The sequence below is a fragment of the Gorilla gorilla genome, chromosome 10, assembly GCF_029281585.2.
Source record: "Gorilla gorilla gorilla isolate KB3781 chromosome 10, NHGRI_mGorGor1-v2.1_pri, whole genome shotgun sequence".
NCBI classification, from domain to species: Eukaryota; Metazoa; Chordata; class Mammalia; order Primates; family Hominidae; genus Gorilla; species Gorilla gorilla.
Genome location: NC_073234.2, coordinates 134,866,354 through 134,886,137, shown reverse-complemented (window position 1 = coordinate 134,886,137; position 19,784 = coordinate 134,866,354). Strand labels below are relative to the sequence as shown.

Sequence of the window (19,784 nt, the reverse complement as noted above, 5' to 3'; positions counted from 1 at the left end):
AGGGCCAGCCCTGGTGCCTTTTGGTAGACTGATTACAACAATGCCATCCCTCTCTGCTTTGCACACTTTGGGATGTGACTTTGCTGCTTCCCCCCCACAAGAAGGGAAGTCTTTCCCCATACTTCTTGTATCTAGGCTGGCCTGGTGACTTGCTTTGGCCAGTGGAATGTGGTGAGAGGGTAACTGTGTTCATTCTGAGCCTAGTTCACAGATGGAAAATGCAATAATCATCACCAGCACCATCATCATCACTGTCATTGCCCTCAAGGGGCTTTGGGTACTTAGGATCTTGTTCTTGGAACCCTTTCTGCTTGCCGTGTGAACAAGTCTGAGTTTGCTTGCTGGGTATTGAGAGACATTCAGCATCTCACCCATGTCACCCTGGCCACCGACCAACTAACCAAGACTTATGAATGAGACCATTCGAGATCAGCCAACCTCCAGCTCACCCATCAGCTGGGTGTACACACATAAGCACATCCAGCCAAGATCAGCCGAGCCAACCTGACCAGCAGAACCACCCAGCTGACATGTAGACTTAGGAGCAATACTAAATCGTTGTTTTAAGCCACTCCATGTTGAGGTGATCTGTAATACAGCCATAGCTTACTAATAAAGTCATCAAATGCAGCCAGAGCCTTTGAACAGCTGAGGATAAGAAAAGGCAGCCTTCAGTGCTGGACAGGGACTACAGCAAACTACAGCCTGTGGGCCTGCCACTTTGGTTTTGTAATTAAAACTTTATTGGAACATAGCCACATCCATTGTTGTAGTTTTCATGCTGCAACAGCAAAGTTAAGTGGTTGCAAGGAATACCACCTGGTCAGAAAAGCCTAAAATTTTTACTGTCTGGCCCTTTAAAGAAAAGTTTGCTGACCCCTGGTCCAATACGAATATGAACCACATCCACTGTGATAATAATAATAATAATAGTAATAGCCTATGTAACAAACCTGGTGTAAAGATCTGACTTAGCTGTCAGGAGATCAAGATTCCTGTTGTGAATTTGCAATTGCAAAAATGTGGAACCAACCCAAATGGCCATCAATCAATGAGTGGATAAAGAAGCTGTGGCATATATATATACATATATATATATATGTGTGTGTGTGTGTGTGTGTGTGTATATGTGTATATATATGTATATATGTGTATATGTATGTATATATATGTGTGTATATATATGTGTATATATATATGGATGAGTAGTATTCCATCATATATATATACACATATATATACATATATATACTATATATATATATGATGGAATATTACTCATCCATATATATATGTGTATATATATATGGATGAGTAGTATTCCATCATATATATACACATATATATATACATATATATATACTATATATATATATATGATGGAGTACTACTCATCCATAAAAAGGAGTGAATTTATGGTATTTGCAGCAATTTGGATGAGGTTGAAGACTATTATTCTAAGTGAAGTAACTCAGGAATGGAAAACCAAACAGTGTGTTCTCACTCATAAGTAGAGCTAAGGTATGACGATGCAAACGCATAAGAATGACACAGTGGACTTTGGAGACTCAAGGGAAAGGGGTGGGAAGGAGGTGAGGGATAAAAGACTACAAATTGGGTGCAGTGTATATGGCCCAGGTGATGGTTGCACCAAAATCTCACAAATCACCACTAAAGAAATGATGTAACCAAACACCACCTGTTCCCCAAAAACCTATGGAAATAAAAAAATTTAAAAAAAAGATTCCTGTTGTCAGACTTTTGGCAGGTTCTTCCCCCTTTCTGGGCTTTAGTTTTCCCATATGACATTGACAGAAGATGGGTAAGAAACTCTCTTCATAGCTGATTTAAGTAAGCCTCAATGGCTCAGACCAAATAAATTGTGGATGGGGCTCAGGAATTTGCATTCTCGGAAACATTTCCTCCCTGCTCTCCCCCACCCCCAGACGATTCAGATGCAAGTGAAAGCCCACTGGTTCTATACCAATTGGTTTCAGAAGTCTTGTCCATGGGAGAGATGGGCAGAAGTGCAAGTGTATTCAAGAGACATCATGAGAAATTGCAAGGCCTATTTTTGCAAGGAGATGCTTTAAGAACATCAAGCTTAGGCTGCCGGCTGGAATATTATAATCATAATACCAATCAAAGAGAGGTAGGGGGACAGTGGGATGGGATGGAGTGGGATAGGGCTCATTAATGACTGAAATATTAGGGAGGGATAAGGATGTGTCCAACACAATGTGATGATGATGATGGTGATGATGATGACGGTGATGATGATGGTGGTGAGGATGATGGTGATGATGATGGTGGTGATGATGGTGGTGGTGAAGATGATGGTGATGATGATGATGGTGGTGAAGATGATGGTGATGATGGTGGTGAGGATGATGGTGATGATGATGATGCTGGTGATGATGATGGTGATAATGATGGTGATGGTGATGATGGTGATGATGATGATGGTGGTGATGATGATGGTGATGGTGGTGATGATGGTGGTGATGGTGGTGATGATGGTGGTGAGGATGATGGTGATGATGATGGTGGTGGTGAGGATGATGGTGGTGATGATGATGGTGATGATGATGATGGTGATGGTGATGATGATGGTGGTGATGATGATGGTGATGGTGATGATGATGGTGATGATAATGATGGTGGTGAGGATGATGGTGGTGAGGATGATGGTGATGATGATGGTGGTGGTGAGGATGATGGTGGTGATGATGATGGTGTTGGTGATGGTTTTTGCATCTTCCATTCATGAACTAAGTACTCTTATTAGTGATTTTCTTTTGTTTGCCATCTTATCCTATGATTTCACTCTTGTATTCTTTTACTCTTCATGTATAGGAAACTTGGCTTGCCAAATATATTATGAGCTCCTTAAAGACAAGGCTTTGGGATATATGTTCTATGTAGTGTGTGGCGATGAAAGCTTGGGCTTTGCAGTCAGACCGACCTGACTCAGCAACACACTGACCTCTGTGTCCCTGAATAGGTGAGTATATGTCTCTGAGCTTCTGCTTTCCCATCTGCAGAGAGGGGATAATGATACACCTACACAACAGGGAGGCTGAGAGGACTGAGTGAGATAATGCTACAGAGTGATGAGGAGTGGCCATTATTACTGCGAACACTGTAGAAGCCTAATAAATATTTGACAAATGAGCAGACAGAGAAGTCTGGAATCATTGTATCACAGCTCTAAATGAATCCATTGCCCTAAAGCAGTGGTTCTCAATGTGGAGTGTGTGTGTGTGTGTGTGTATGATGTGGGGTGGGGGCTCTTGCACTTTTGCTCCCAGGGGACATTTGGTAATGTCTGGAGACATTTTTGGTTGTCAACACTGGTATCTAGTGGGTAGAGGCCATGGATGCGGCTAAACATCCTACAATACACAGGACAGCCTTTCACAACAAAGAATTAATTATTTCTCTCAAAATGTCAGCGGTGTCAAGGCTGAAAAACCCTGCCCTAAAGTCAAAAGCTTGTATCCCTGTGCCTGAAATCTTCCAGCTGAAAAGTGCTAACTGGTGAAAAAGAAAAAGTTGGGCTTGAGATTTGGAATAGACACAAGGGGAACAAGACGTCAAGACTTTAGAAAGCAAGAGTGTTCTTTGGAAGGTTGATTAGTTCCTATTGCACCACGCAATGATGAGTTCATGCCTCGGGTCAGAAAACTGGAGGGGCTTCTCTGGGAAACAGCTCCTTGAGTCTTGGGGAAAACATGCCCCTGAGCACAGGCTGAGATGTTCTCACACACACTCGATGAGGGCTGTAGACAGATTTTATCAGGCTTTGCAAACTATTTGACATTAGAGCTTCTGGCTTGGCAAGAAATGAAATGACTCAGTCCCAGCTGATTTGCCACTTAGCTGTAAACCACTGTGTCTACTTTCTGTTATTTTTATATGCCAAATAGCTTTGCCAGCTCCAGGCTCCATGTCCCTTTCAAGAGGACAAAGGAACAGCTACTGACATGACAGCTTGTTGAGTCATTTCAGTTCGGCTTCAATTTATAAGCTAGCAAAGCAAATGAGCCGGAGGTGAGACTACTTACACGTGAGCCTCGGGTAGCGAGGCAGAAATGATGCAGCTGTGGATGGGAGTGAATGGGCGATGTGTGACTCTAGCTCCCAGTGTCTTCAACTTCTCATCATCATATGTGCTGAAGGACAAGCAGACAGAGAAACAATGTGAACAATGAGCAGTAGCTTTGAACACCTTCTTCTCTTGCCACGGTCTATTTGGCAGATATGACTGGACACTTACTATGTATCAGGCAAATAATTTCTGCTGGAGGGATGAGGGTTTCAGATGCAGTTCCTTAACAGAGCATATAAAAGTCCCTGCCCTCGGTCGGGTGCGGTGGCTTATGCCTGTAATCCCAGCACTTTGGGAAGCCAAGGCGGGTGGATCACAAGGTCAGGAGATCAAGACCATCCTGGCTAACACGGTGAAACCCTGTCTCTACTAAAAATACAAAAACAGCTGGGCGTGGTGGCACGTGCCTGTAGTCCCAGCTACTCGGGAGGCTGAGGCAGGAGAATCTCTTGAACCCGGGAGGCAGAGGTTGCAGTGAGCTGAGATCGTGCCATTGCACTCCAGCCTGGGTGACAGAGCGAGACTCTGTCTCAAAAAAAAAAAAAAAAAAAAAAGTCCCTGCCTCATGGAGTATATAATCTGCTAGAAGAGCCAAGAGAATAAACAAGATAAATCATGCGGTATACTAGTATATTATACTAGGGTTGGAAATGTTTGCTTTAAGGGCCAGACAAGGTATACTTTCAGCTGTGTTCTGGAAACAGCAATTTAATACCATATTGAGGTGTTTTTTCTTTCACCACTACAGCAGAGCAAATCATTTCCGTTATAGAAAATAGGATTTTTTTTGGGGGGGGGGGTTGTTGTCATGCTTGAGTCATATGATATATATAGTTTGTTTGTTTGAGACAGAATCTCACTGTCACCCAGGCTGGAGTGCAGTGGCGTGATCTTGGCTCACTGCAACCTCTGCCTCCTAGGTTCAAGCAGTTCTCGTGCCTCAGCCTCCCGAGTAGCTGGGATTACAGGTATGTGCCACCATGCCTGGCTACTTTTTTGTATTTTAAGTAGAGATGGGGTTTTGCTATGTTGGCCAGGCTGGTCTTGAACTCCTGTCCTCAAGTGATCCACCTGCCTTGGCCTCCCAAAGTGCTGGGATTACAGGCGTGAGACATCGCACCTGGCTGTGGGGTATATATATTTTTGTCCATGGCCAAATTCAGCCCACAGACATATTTTAATTAATCCACTCTCTTTTTCTCTCTCTTTCTTTCTCTCTCTCTGGGTGTGTGTGTGTGTGTGTGTGTGTGTGTGTGCAATTGAATCAATTGTCTGTATTTTAAAATTGGGAGATGTCACATAAAAATGAAAAAACTTTGGCCTTCAAAAAATTGAAAGCTCTGGCCACTCGGGACCTGTGTTTCTACACAAGAATGATGGGCCACAGACTGCTTTGAATGAGGTGTGTGCTTCTTCAGTTACCCCAAACACAAGCATCCCTGTTCTCACTCTCTGCCTTTCTTTCTAATTCATGCCATCTGCCTGTTACCTGAAGGCCTTTTAGTTTCTGAGCTGCAGTGTAAGTACTTTCATTGATTGGATCATTGATAGGTTCCCTGATTCATTCATTTCTACCAATGATTATTGAACCTCTTCTCTGAGCTGGGGGCTGCCAATACAGCAATGTATGAAACAGATGCAGCCTCTCCTCTTCCGAAGCTGAGTCTAGTGGGGGAGATGGGTACAACCAAACACACAGTTGTGATAAGTGTCCCAATAGAAAGTGCTTTAATAGCCTAGAATCGTAAATTTGACTGAAATGGAAGCCAGGGAATACTGTACTTCCTTGAGGAAGTTGTGGAAATTTCAAAACATGTCCCCCAAATTCTTTGAAACTTCTCCAATCGAGAGGTAGGTCTATGTTCATTTGGCTCTGTGACCAGCTGACCTAATAGAATATGTCAGAAGTCATGTGATTCTGGGCACCAGGAATAGGCAACCTCTCCTTCCTGTGTCCTGGGATGCTCACTCAGCATTCAGCTGCCATGCTGTGGGGAAGCTGGCAGCCTGTGAGGAGGCCCACAGGGAAAGGAACCAAGCTCACGAACTGACAGCCAAATACAACTTGCCACCAATGTGAGTGAGCTGTCTTGGAAATGGGTCCTGTGAGTTGCCTCTCTGAGCCTTACTCAAATTGCAGATTTATGAGAGAAAGAAGTTCTGATTATCTTGAGTTAATAAGTTTTAGAGTGGGTGTTCATGGCAATAGTAACTGTAGCAGAAGTAAATATTGAGCTGAAATCTGAAGGTTGAATGGAAATTAACTGGGTAAATGGAGGAGGGAAAGACCTTCCAGCCAGAGGGAACAGCATGTGTAAAGACTCTGTAGAGGAGGCCATGTCATGAGTAAGAAAGCAGGAGAGTGTGGCTGGGGTAGAGGGAGTAAAAGGAGGCTATGAGCTGGGGTTGGAGAGGCAAGCCACAGGCTAGACCATCCAGGGCCTTGGAACCCCTGCTGAGACTTTTGTGTTTACCCTGTGAGGAATGGCAACCATGGAGGGTGTTAGGCTGTGTGCAATTTATATTTTGAAAAGATCACTTAGCTTGGGGCTTAGTGTGGGGAATGGGATGGAGGGGGCCAGTGATGATGCTGGGACACAAGTTAGGCGTTTACCTTCCTCCTGGGAATGTGAGGATAATTCTGGAATCACAGAGTTAACAAGAATTAGGACCAGAATCTAGGTCCTCCAATGTTCACTTCCACTGACTCTTTATTCAACCCTAGAGCTGAGAAAACCACAGCAAATGCCTTGCTGTGACCTTTTCTTACTGGCTCAACCATGCTTCCAGTGGTTTAGGATATGTGGAAATTAACCCAGCTTTTACATCCCTAATCTCTGGTTTTATGTCTTCTCTCAACCGCAATAATAAAACAAATTTTACCCATCACTTTTTTTCCCACCTTTTCAGCTGAATCTGCAGCTGAGAAATGAGGTCACTGAGCACAGTGGGAAAGACTGCTTGCAGGCAGAAATCTTTGGGGATGTGCTTGATTTTTTTTTTCCCTGCATAGTTTGTCAGACTTAAAACTTTTGTCTAAAAGAATGTATTCTATGGTCTTAGATCCAGAGAGGAGAAAATAATTCCTTTCACTTTTATGATGCACAAGATCAAATACTTTGTTTAAAAAGTATTTATAAATGAAACTTGTATTTTTTATACTTTTGTGATTGGATTTTTATCTATAGAAGCATTGCTGTTAGATGTGAGATGCTTTTCAGCTTTCATGGAAATTAAGATTTTTAGCCATACATTTAAGGATTTTAGGTAACTGAGGCTCAGAGAGCTCAAACTCACTTTATTGCATCATAATAGGAACAATTACTGAGCATGTCTTATACGTAGACTCTAGGCTAAGTATCATTTCATTTAATCCTCATAATAAGCTTGGGAGTTTGGTACCATTTATTTATGTACGTGAAGAAAAGGAGACTCAGAGAGGTACAGGGATTTGTTCAAAGTTAAACAGTTGTATGGGGGAAGTCCTAACTGGTTCCAAGGCTTGTGTGCTTCACCACCACTACCCTGTCTGGGTGTAGACAATCTCCTAATGCTGTTTTATAACACCCTCCCACCCGTGCATTTGATGGCTACATTGCCGTAATGACTTCCAGTTTTTTTTAATAACCAGCCTTGTATAACTCATAGAACCTACCAGATAAGACATAACCAGACCAAAGTCTACAAGAGGAGCGATCTCATGCATATTTAAACTTATTAAACTTTAAATAAATCATGTCTCACACACTGAAACATGGATTGGAGAGGGGAGAATTGCGTTCTACGACCATGGATGAGAAACTCCATCCAAACAAGTGGAACAAGACACCCAAGCCATTTAAACAGGCACAGGAGTGTCTTTCATAGACACCATCTTTCCCCAGTGCTTTTTGGGTTTGCCTGTCAATCTGAGCATAGCTCCTGAAAAAAGAGCCATGAGTTCATGCCTTCTCTTTATTCCAGGGAAAGGCTGCCAGTCTGTCACTAGGAGTATCAGAATCTATGGGTGCCATTGAGTTCGGTCAGGAAGGCACAATTTGTGCTGATCCCAGGGTCTACACCAATGAGGAGTCAAAGAAGAGACCCTTTCCACAATATTCTGGGATCCCAACAGCCATGATTCTAGGGGAGGTGACTGGAAATATACCAGCTCCATCAGGTCTTGCAGTCTGGGTTTTCATCCATCACCTGGAACCCTGGGCTTTAAAGAGGTCCTGTTCTCCTCTGACTAGATACCCCAGGCCTCACAGACAAGAACCCTTGTTCTACTTGAAAAAATTGTATATATTTTTCTTTTTTTTCCTTAAAGAGAGATGGAGTCTCTCTATGTTGCCCAAGCTGGTGTTGAACTCCTGGGCTCAAGTGATCTTCCTGCCTCAGCCTTCCTAAGTGCTGGGATTACAGGTGTGAGCCACCATGCCTGGCCTGAAGAAAAATTTATTAAGGTGAAAGTCACAGAACATAAAATTAACTGTTTTAAAGAGTAGAATGTAGTGGTATTTAGTACATTGCACCATGTTGTACAACCATAACCTCTTGTTACAAAACATTTTCATCACTCCCAAAAGGGGACTCCAGACCCATGTGGTCACTTCCCATTCCCCCTGCCCCCAGCATCTGGCAGTCAACAATCTGCTCTCTGTTTCGGATGAACCTCAAATGCACTATAAGTGAAAGAAGCCAGACACAGAAGAGTCACATAATATATGATTCCATTGACAGGACCCTTGTTTATAAGAAGCACACATTCACATTCTGTAAATTAACATTCTCAAGAACAGAATTTGGGAAATGGTGCAGAGGAAAGTGGGTATCTGTCGTGGCTTCCATTTCATTTTCGGCAAATGACCTGGCAGTTTGGATTCCTGAAGGCAGCCTTAGCCTAACGGCTCTCAACCGTGGCTTCCACTGGATTCGCTTAGGGAAACTTAAAAAAATTCTGTGAATATCCAAGCCAACACCTATTCCTTTTTATATTATGGCCGTTCTTTGCAGGAGTAAGGTGGTATTGCGTTGTGGTTTTGATTTGCATTTCTCTGATAATTAGCGATGTTGAGCACTTTTTTTCGGGAATGTAAACTAGTACAACCACTGTGGAAAACAGTATGGAGTTTCCTTAAAGAACTAAAAGTAGAACTACCATTTGATCCAGCAATCCCACTACTCAGTATCTACTCAGAGGAAAAGAAGTCATTGTCTGAAAAAGACACTTGCGCATGCATGTTTATAGCAGCACAATTCACAATTGCAAAAATATAGAACCAGTCCAAATGCCCATCAATCAATGAGTGGATAAAGAAAATGTGGTATGTATATACTTATATGTATACACCATGGAATACTACTCAGCCATAAAAAGAAACAAAATAATGGCCTTTTCAGCAATCTGGATGGAGTTGGAGACCATTATTCTAAGTAAAGTAACTCAGGAATGGAAAACCAAACATCATATATTCTCATTCATAAGTGGGAGCTAAGCTATGAGGATGCAAAGGCAAAAGAATGATATAATGGACTCTGGGGACTCCTGGGGGAAGGGTGGGAGGAGGGTGAGGGATAAAAGACTGCACATTGGGTACAGTGCACCCTGCTTGGGTGATGGGTGCACCATAATCTCAGAAATCACCACTGGAGAACTTATTCATGTAACCAAACACCACCTGTTCCCCAAAAACTATTGAAATAAAAAAAATTAATCTATGAACAGCTAACGTACATTAGAGAGCCTAATGTAACTGACCTGGACAGTGGTGTTTTTAAAAACTTGCCAGATGATTCTAATATGTAGCTAGGGTTGCAACAGCTGCGCTCACAGGAGAGTGGCTACAGCTGCAGGCCATTTTTCTACCCTGCATTTCCTCCCTGGCTGCTTTCCTTTCCATCCTTGGTTTGTGCCTCATTCAGTCTGCACAAGCTCAAAGTATCCCAGGATTTTGTCCACGCCAAATGGTGCAGTTGATGGATTTTGGTGCCACTAAGTTTGGGACTCAGAGCTGCTTTCTAACTACTGACCTTGGGGGAGATTAGTTAACTTCTAAGCCTCATTTCTCCATCTCTAAAATGGGGCCAATGATAGCACCTATCTCAGGAATGTTTTGAAATTTAGCCGAATAGGTGTGCATAAAGCACACAGTAAACATCATCATCTGTTTTTATTGTTATTTTGGTTATTACTATTATTATATGCATGGGCATTTCATAATGGACCAGTCTATTGATAGTCCTTTTCCAACCAGGGGAAAGTCCTTTACAAAAAAAGAAGGCCGGGCGTGGTGGCTCACACTTGTAATCCCAGCACTTTGGGAAGCTCAGGTGGGCAGACCACAAGGTCAGCAGTTCGAGACCAGCCTGGCCAACACAGTGAAACCCCGTCTCTATTAAAAATACAAAAAAATTAGCCAGGCGTGGTGGTGGGCACCTGTAATCCCAGCTACTTGGGAGGCTGAGGCAGGAGAATCGCTTGAACCTGGGAGGCAGAGGTTGCAGTGAGCCAAGATCGCGCCACTGCACTCCAGCCTGGGCAACAGAGCGAGATTCCATATCAAAAAAAAAAAAAAAAAAAAAGGAGGCATTTTTTATGCACCTGGTTTCTGTGGACAATGAGCCAGGCCCTGGGGCTGCCACTGAAGGTATGGAACAGAGATACTGATGTGGACTAAAACTAGCATATAAACACGTATTATGGGGACCTGGAGTGCAAATGGGTGCAGGAGGTGGTTGGACTGAAATCCAGGAAGTATTCGGAGAGAGCAGCATTTAAGCTGGGTGGTTAGTGATAAGTGGAAGATATTCCAGCGAATACCAGAAAGCGAGGCTATCAAGGTTGGTTGGACCACACTAAAGAAGGTGTTAGATGCCAGGCTGAGAAGGGGCACGTGCTCTGAGATAGCTGCCCTCGCTTGACCTTACCAGGCAGGGTTCACTCTCAATGGTCGTTCCCAAAACCTTCAGTGCCACAGCTACTGCATCCACTTACCTCAATAAGGTGTCCCCATAGTGGATTTCTGAGATCTTTTCGGCTGGCTGGAATTTATTTCTTTCCTCCTCTTTCAGTTTCTGAAGTTGTTGTTGCTTCTTTTTCTTTGCAGTCTCTTCCCTCAGAATAGCAAAATATCCATGGCCTATCTTCACAGACTGGATCAAAAAGCTGGAGACATGCAGGGAGGAAGAGGGAGAGAGGGAGGAAGGTGGGAGGGTGGAGAGAGAGAGAGAAGGAAGGAGAAGGAGAGAAAGAAAAAGAGAAAAAGAGAGGAAAGAGAAAAGAGAGATAAAGAGGGATAGAGAGAAGGAAACAGGTAGAAATAGAGAAAGAGAGAGAGAGAGTGAGAGAGGGAGAGGGAAGGAAAGAGAGAGAGAGGGAGGGAGGAGAGGGAGACACAAATTTAAAAAAAAGATGAGTTGACTCTTATTGTCTTGGGAACAATAATCTCTGAGTGTGCCCTCGTGCCTGCAGGGCAGGAGCCTTCCCACCTGTAGATTTCCAGACTCAGCCAGACCTGAGTTTGAATTCTGGATCCACCTTGTACTAAAGACCTTGGCCAAGTCCTTGAATCTCTCTGAGCCTCATTTCCTTCATCATCCCATCACTCAACAAATGTTTATGGAGTGCCCACTTACAGCACCAGGCACTCTGCTAGGTGCTGTGGAATGAACATAACAATTCACAGCCTGCAGGATCAGATACCATCATGCATGGGAAGGGGTCAGCAGTGAAGTGGCTGGCACAGAAGATGGGCTCTTCCATGAAAATCAATGGCATAGCAGGCACTAAAGGGCCTCGGCTCCTGGCTAAGGCTGCCCTCTCTTTGATTTGCCTAAATGCTCACATCTATGAGCATGACTGCTACAGAAGTTCAAGTACTAGTGTGTGGGTTCTTGCTGTGTCAAGTAACATATGTTGGGACTTCATTATTCTTTTCATGCCAACTCAACCACTATTTCCTAATCAGATGTCTTGATGCTGGCTTGATGTGAAGACATTCTCAGCCCTGATGGGCTACACACCTCCCTGCGCTTTGCCAGTCTTCACCTTGGGGTTGGAGTTAGCAGCCCTGTGGTGGAGAAGGAGTGATGCAGAGGTGTCTACATGTTTCTTTCTGTCTGCCCACTTTGTTCCTAGATGTAAATGTTGGTTCTCAAATTCAGTTTTATTTGTTCTCCAAATTCCTAATAAGCAACCATCAATTTTATTTGTTCTCCAAATTCCTAGTAAGCAAGCAATGTGTGTTGGGTATTGTACTGACTGTTGGGGATACAGTGATGAACAAGACATTGGGTCCCTCAGGGTTCATGGTTCAGTAGGAGAGAGAGAGAGAGAGAGAGAGAGAGAGAGAGAGAGATACATGAAGTCAATAATAGCACAGGGTAATGGGAGAGGAAGGACTCCGGGCTTTGGGGAAGGGGGCACCTAATTGAGACTAGGGGGAGGCTGGAGACCTCTTCCTGGAGAAAGTAGGATTTTCTTTCCCTGTTTGAAGGTGGCCTCTTCCTCTCCTCTGGTGTCTCTCGTGCTCAGTTTTGCATGGGAATATTCCCAGCCAGCTGTCATGGCCAGACTCATATGATTAGTTGACCCCTGCTTATTTGCTAAGACGAGCTAAGGTGTTATGAAGGGCATTTCATTTCATCGGGGGACTCTTACAAATGTCCATTGGGAATATGCTGGGAGGCGGGAGGTCGGGATTTTCCAGCATTTTTCAAATCACATCACATGGGTGGCAGCTAAGTGATAACATTTCATTCATTCATTCCTCTGGCTGACCTTGGCTGAGAACCTGCTATTCCAGGGACCAGTTCAGGGGACTGGGGCTGCACAAAGCAATAAGATAAAACATTTACCCCCCAAGGAGTTCACAGTGTCATGGAGGAAGAACACCCACAAACAGATACTCTCAACCTAATGTACCAAAGGGCTATAGGAACCTAGAGAAATCTTGGAAGGCTTTCTGGAGGAGGTAGTATTTAGGCTAAGTAGGAATTCACCAGTAGAACAAAGTGGGACATGGCATACCAGTGGACGGAATATCAGGTGTAAATGCAAAAAGGTGAGTCTGATGATGGCCTCTTTAGGGAACTATAACTATCTTTAAAACACTGGAGCACAGAAGAGTGGCTAGAGCTAAAGCCGACAGTGAAGGCAGGAAACATGGTGCAGGGCGTTGGGTTCTTAAGTGAGCCTGGATTTGGGAATTGCTTGGACTGTACGTAAAAATGCTTCAGGAATCTGCAAATGTCTGAGTTTTCATTAACAGCTTTTAAAGCTATTAACAACACCCACAACACAAAACATTCTGTTATATACTAGATCAATTCATTTTGTACATTTCTATTGCATCGGTCTGTGTTCACTAATTCTGAAAGGCCCATTTTTTCGCATCTCAACTTCCCTGACGTGAAACTGCGTCTTACAATCATTGGCCATTCACAATCACTGCCAGCTACGTGGCAGTTGCTTTGCAGTTGTTGTGGCCTCTATAGGTTTAAATTTGGTTGTTACTCCTGGTAGCCTGACTGCACAATTGCCCCCGCTGGGCAATAAATCACTGGACCAGGAGTTTGAAGTCTGAAAAGTCTTTTTCTTTGACATATTCTTGTAAAATCAAGAAAGTAGGCTTGGTGTGGTGGCTCATGCCTATAATCTCAGCACTTTGGGAGGCCGGGGCGGGTGGATCACTTGAGGTCAGGAGTTTGAGACCAGCCTGGCCAACATGATGAAACCCCGTTTCTACTGAAAATACAAAAATTAGCCAGGGTGGTGGCGGGTGCCTCTAATCCCAGCTACTCGGGAGGCTGAGGGAGAATCACTGGAACCCGGGAGGCAGAGTTTGCAGGGAGGCGGAGGTTGCAGTTAGCTGAGATCACGCCACTGCACTCCAGCCTGAGTGACAGAGTGAGACTCCATCTCAAAAAATTTTTTGAAGAAGCAAGAAAGTGCCATTATAAAAACTTTCAGACTTGGGTCTGCAGCTGGGAAGAAATCTTGGAGACAACAGAGGAGCATCCTCTTAAGAAATGTTCCGCAGGACATTGTCGACTCTGAGTGGAAGAGTGATTCTGAAGAGTTGGGCTTTGAATGTGAAGAAGTTTGAGGAATACCTTAACCAATGTATTTGACCTGTGTTTTCCTTTTGGTTTGAACAGAATATACAAATATAAATGGAATATTAAAAAATTATTTAAGTAGGTAAAAAAGGAGCTTTTCTTAAAAATTAGGAAATAATATATATATTTTTTAATTTTTAAAAAAATTTTAATTTTTGTAGAGATGGGGGTCTCACTGTGTTGCCCAAGCTGGTCTCACATTCCTGGCCTCAAGTGATCATCTTGCCTCAGCCTCCAAAATGCTGGGATTACAAGCATGAGCCACTGCACCTGGCCTAAAATATTTTTACAAAATAAAAATTCTAAGTGATAAGAAAGAACCATCTTATTTTAATTGGCAGTGTTTTCATTTTGTTATGTTAAATCTTTTAAATAAAAAATTCTTTTCATTGTTTAATTTTTCTTTTTAGTGGCATATCTTAGATGTGATGGTGGTTTAGACTCAATAAAATGCTGTATTTTTGCTCTTTATGAATGTGCTCCTGGAAGATTACCACTGAATGTTTTCTAAATTTAAATCCTGCTTCTCAGCTCATGTAAAACTTTTTGAATGTTTATGCCACATGTCATATATCCATCCCAGACAGTCAGTTGCAGGCAAGGATCAGTCATATCTGCTCAGCTCATGTTCTTGTCATTGCAAAATAATCTCTCAGTTTCCTTATGTATAAAATTGTGCAAAAGCAAATGAGTGGGTAACCTGTTATCACTTAGTAATGCCATATTGTCAGTTATAGGTGCTTTTGCCTGGCTTTTTTTTTTTTTTAATTTTTATTTTTTAAGACAGCGTCTTGCTCTATCACCCAGGCTGGAGTGTAGTGGTGCAATCTCGGCTCACTGCAACCTCCACCTCTTGGGTTCAAGCAATTCTCCTGCCTCAGCCTCCTGAGTAGCTGGGATTACAGGCATGTGCCACCACGCCCGGCTAATTTATTTATTTATTTATTTTATTTTTATTTTTAGTAGAGACGAAGTTTCACTATATTGGCCAGGCTGGTCTTGAACTCCTGATCTTACGATCCACCCGCCTCGGCCTCCCAAAGTGCTGGGATTACAGGCGTGAGCCACCGTGCCTGGCTGCTGGCTTTTATATTTAAGTTTAGGAATGTGAGCAGTTAATATGAGGTGGAATTCATGTTTGAAACAAAAATATGCTTCCATTTTGCTTTCAAGCTTCTGAATCGGTGAGAGTCCTGAAGCTGCAAGGGAACTTGATAAAAAGAAAACCGTTAGCGTTTGCAACCTCTTAACTTCACACATGAGGATTTTTCTCTGTGTAGCACAAACAAAGCAAATGCGGAAATAACCTGGGAGGTGAGACTGATGTGACAGCAACTGCTTTTCATTGTCGTGCCACTTTACAGAGATGGGATGGACTCTGTTTCAGTCTGCTTTGGCTGCTGCTACAAAAATACCATAGACTGGGTGGCTTAAACAACAGAAACTTCTTTCTCACAGTTCTGGAGGCTGGAAGCCCAAGATCAGGGTGCCAGCATGATTGGGTTCTGGTGAGGTCCCTCTTCCAGGTTGGAGACTGCCATTTTCTCACTGAAGCCTCACATGGAGGGAAGAGAGCTAGAGAGCTCTCCAGAGTCTCTTTCATAGGGGCACTAATTGCATTCACAAAGGTGGAGGCTAATCACCTCCCAAAGGCCTCAACTCCTAATATCATATTGGGAGGTGGGTAAGGATTTCAACATATGAATTTGGTGGGGGGACACAAACATTCAATCTGTAACAGACCCTTCACTGAAAATTTGTTCAGAAGTCAAGACTGATACTGATGCAGGGCAGGCATGCCCAAAATTGGGGCTTAGCCTAGGAGGGTGCTTGGCTTCACCCAGGAAAGAATCAAGGGTGAGCTGGTGGTAGAAGAAAACAGCTTTATTGAAGAGGCGGTGTTACTGCTCCATGACTGCACCTGCAGAGCAGGGCCACCCCACAGGCAGTGTGCTGAGAGCAGCAACTCAGGGCAGTTTTGCAGTCGTATTTATACCCACTTTTAATTACATGTAGGATAAGTGGTAGTTTATGCAGGAATTTCTAGGGAAAAGGTGGTAACTTTTGGGTCATTGTGTCATTGCCATAGAAAGGGGCAGTAACTCCCAGAGTGTTGCCATGGCAATGGTAAACTGATGGACGTATCTTATGGAAAGGTGCTCCTTCCCTGTCCCTGTTTTAGCTAGTTCTCACTTTGGTCCGGTGTCCAAGGCCCACCTCTGGTGTTAAGTCCCACCTCCTACCTCAACACAATGCACACACCAAGAGAGTATGAAATGGGTTATTACTCACATAACTATATTTTCTGGGGAGAGCAGGGAAGTCTCCCAAGCAGGTCTTCAAACTGCCTGAAAGAGCAGGAAGGGACCAGTGGCTTGGGGTTTTATGGTGGTTAGGGGGTGAGGTAGTGGTTCCACATTTGGAGATGATTTGAACTTCCCACCAGCATCAAAGGAGGGTGCACCTGGGCTTTCTTATCAACTTGCCCAGATATAGGGCAGAAGGGAATGGTGTGGTGGGTGAGGATGGAGTGTTGGAGCTTGAAATCCATCAGTAGTCAAATATCAAGAATGGAGTCAGATTCTTTATTACACGGATTAATCCCAATTTCCAATTTGTGTGTTTGCCTAAATAACTGCGCCATTATCAACCATTCAATGAAAATGTTCAACAAATATTTGGTGAATGCTTATTACATACCAAGCACTATGTGTTGAGGATGCAGCAGTAAACAAAATAGCTGCAGAGTTCTGGCCCTCATGAAGCTCGTATTCCAGAGGGTGGAGACACATTGAAAACTAAGAAGTAAATGGTACCCAAAGTGCCAACTGCTATGGAGGAACAGAGCAGGCAAGTGGGACGAGATGCCAGGGATGAGGGGTGTCAGTGCATTTAGAAAAAGATGGTCAGTGAAACCCTCACTCAGAAGGTGATGTTTGCAGAAAGATGTGAAGGAGGTAAGGGAGTAAACCATGCAGATACTTGTTGGGGGAAGAGTATTCCAGTAGCAGGAACAACATGTGCAAAGGCTCTGAGCAAGTACGATTTTAAACCAAGAAAAGTTTAGTTTCCATTGAATAAAATGTTATATGACATCATATAATACGATGTGTGCTACCAAAATGTTGGCTTTGCATGTTTTAGAAATTGGTGTTGTTGATGGAAATAAAACCAAACTCTGTAAAATATTCCAAAGAGGTTTATGCCAGTATGAGTGGCCATGGTCTGGAGAAAACACAAGCCCAAGGAGCCTTGAGTAAGTGGCCCAGAGGCAGTCAGAATGCAGCTCTGTTTTATACATTTTTTTTTTTTTGAGATGAAGTCTCCTTCTGTCACTGAGGCTGGAGTGCAGTGGCACCGTGTCAGCTCACACTAACCTCCATCTCCTGGGTTCAAGCAATTCTCCTGCCTCAGCCTCCTGAGTAGCTGGGATTAGAGGTGCCCACTACCACGCCTGGCTAGTTTTTATATTTTTAGTAGAGACGGGGTTTCACCATGTTATCAAGGCTGGTCTTGAACTTCTGACTTGAGGTGATCCACCTGCCTCGGCCTCCCAGAGTGCTGGGATTACAGGTGTGAACCATCTCGCCCGGTCTGTTTTATACATTTTAGAGAAGTAGAAGTTACAGTCAAAGTCATAAATCAATACATAGAGGTTTTACATTGGTTTCACCCAAAAAAATGTGGGATATCTTGAAGCTGAGGCTTATAGGTCATAGGTGGGTTCAGAGATTTATTTTTTTTTATTTTTATTTTTTTGAGATGGAGTCTCACTCTGTTGCCCAGGCTGGAGTGCAGTGGTGCGATCTAGGCTCACTGCAACCTCCGCCTCCCGGGTTCCACGCCATTCTCCTGCCTCAGCCTCCTGACTAGGTGGGACTACAGGCACCCGCCACCAGGGCTGGCTAATTTTTTTTGTATTTTTAGTAGAGACGGGGTTTCACCATGTTAGCCAGGATGGTCTCGATCTCCTGACCTCGTGATCCACCCGCCTCAGCCTCCCAAAGTCCTGGGATTACAGGCATGAGCCACCGTGCCTGGCCCAGAGATTTATTTAATTCGTAATTGGTTAAAGGAGCAAGAACTTTATTCAAACACTTGGAATCAGCAGAAAGGAAAGTTGAAGTTCCTGGGGGTTGGACTTCAGTGTATGAATTTGGGGAGGACACAATTGAATCCATAGCACACACATTTCAGGATCCAGTAGGTTGCAGTTTCTGCACATCATCATGTAATATTTTGCCAGAGTTGGGTTGCAAGAGCAAGACATAATACATTGGATCGGAGTGACCTGTAGTTCCGCATGACTTAATCCTTGTCCAGTGTAGCTTTAGGTCCTGTTTATAATTTGGTATCTTATTGTCACAGTCAGTTTCATCAGTCTTCTGATCTCTATTTTAACATTAATGCTGGGCAGCTGTTGTGGCTAATTTCCAAAAGGGACCGAGTATAATGAGGTGTGTCTGACCTCCCATCTTGTCATGGCCAAGAAGTCAGTTTTTAAGGTTTTTCTGGGGTTCCCTTGGCCAAGAGGGGGTCTATTCAGCTGGTTGGAGGGGGCTTAGGATTTTATTTTTAGTTTACAGTGTTCTACTTAAGACTTTTGTTTGACAGAAACGTTCTTCTCTGGAAAAAGAAGAAAGGAAAGATGGAAGGGAGGGAGGGAGGAAGAGGAAAGGGGAGGGAAGGAAGGAGGGAGGAAGGGAAAAAGGGAGGGAGGGAAGAAATAAGGAAGAAGGAAGGAAAGAGGAAGTAAGGAAGGGTGGGGGGGGGTTGCTCTTGCAACCCAAGTCTGGCAAAATATTACATGATGATGTGCAGAAACTGCAGCCTACTGGATCCTGAAATGTGTGTGCTATGGATTCAGTTGTGTCCTCCCCAAATTCATACATTGAAGTCCAACCCCCAGGAACTTCAGCTTTCCTTTCTGCTGATTCCAAGTGTTTGAATAAAGTTCTTGCTCCTTTAACCAATTACGAATTAAATAAATCTCTGGGCCAGGCGCAGAGGAAGGAAGGGAAAAAGGGAGGGAGGGAAGAAAAAAGGAAGAAGGAAGGAAAGAGGAAGTAAGGAAGGGAGGGAGGAAAAAAGAAAGGAAGAGAGGAAAGAAGGAAGGGTGGGCTGTGTCCTAAGCTGGAAACGTAGGGAGAACCAGGTAACAGTGATGGTCTGGGCACCTGCCTCTCGACTCCTTTACTCCAGGGTCCTACTCCAGGAGGCCATAGACTTTACCATTTGAATTAAGAAGCTCATTTCTAATAACTCAGTCTAACATCTTCATGTGCAGGGCCATAAGAACAGAGCTGTGGAGGTCTCTCTCTGCCACTGGATTTCAATGAGACTTCTCAAGTGTTTCCAGTGTACACTTGAGATGCTGCAAAGCATTCACATAAGAGCCCTTTTTAAGGTGAACTCGGCACTGTTGGGATTTCGCGTCTGCGGTAGACCTTAGTGCTTCTTACCAGCAGTTTTGTGCCTCACTCTCCTGATCTCTCCATTCTTGGGCACGTGTGTTAATGTGTTTGTCCTCACAATGACTCTGTGTTTTAGGTGCTATTATTATCACTTCCAT

At 43.6% G+C, this 19,784-nt stretch overlaps 1 protein-coding gene and 1 long non-coding RNA gene across 6 annotated transcripts in view; one reads left to right on the top strand and one right to left on the bottom strand.

Moving 5' to 3' along the window:
- Window positions 1-19,784, bottom strand: part of CCDC60 (coiled-coil domain containing 60) — a 204,668-nt gene that overhangs the window by 57,677 nt on the left and 127,207 nt on the right. For 2 of the 3 annotated variants that reach the window (XM_055358152.2, XM_004053980.4), the window contains exons 3-4: window positions 11,088-11,258; window positions 4,068-4,175 (exon numbers count right to left, since the gene is read on the bottom strand). The exons of the other annotated variant lie outside the window; for it this stretch is intronic. In XM_055358152.2, the coding sequence (XP_055214127.1) occupies window positions 4,068-4,175; window positions 11,088-11,258 (279 nt within the window). The remainder of the gene's footprint in view (window positions 1-4,067; window positions 4,176-11,087; window positions 11,259-19,784) is intronic. 3 annotated transcript variants of the gene reach the window in all.
- Window positions 1-19,784, top strand: part of LOC109028980 (uncharacterized) — a 283,881-nt gene that overhangs the window by 188,535 nt on the left and 75,562 nt on the right. The gene's annotated exons all lie outside the window — the stretch shown is intronic.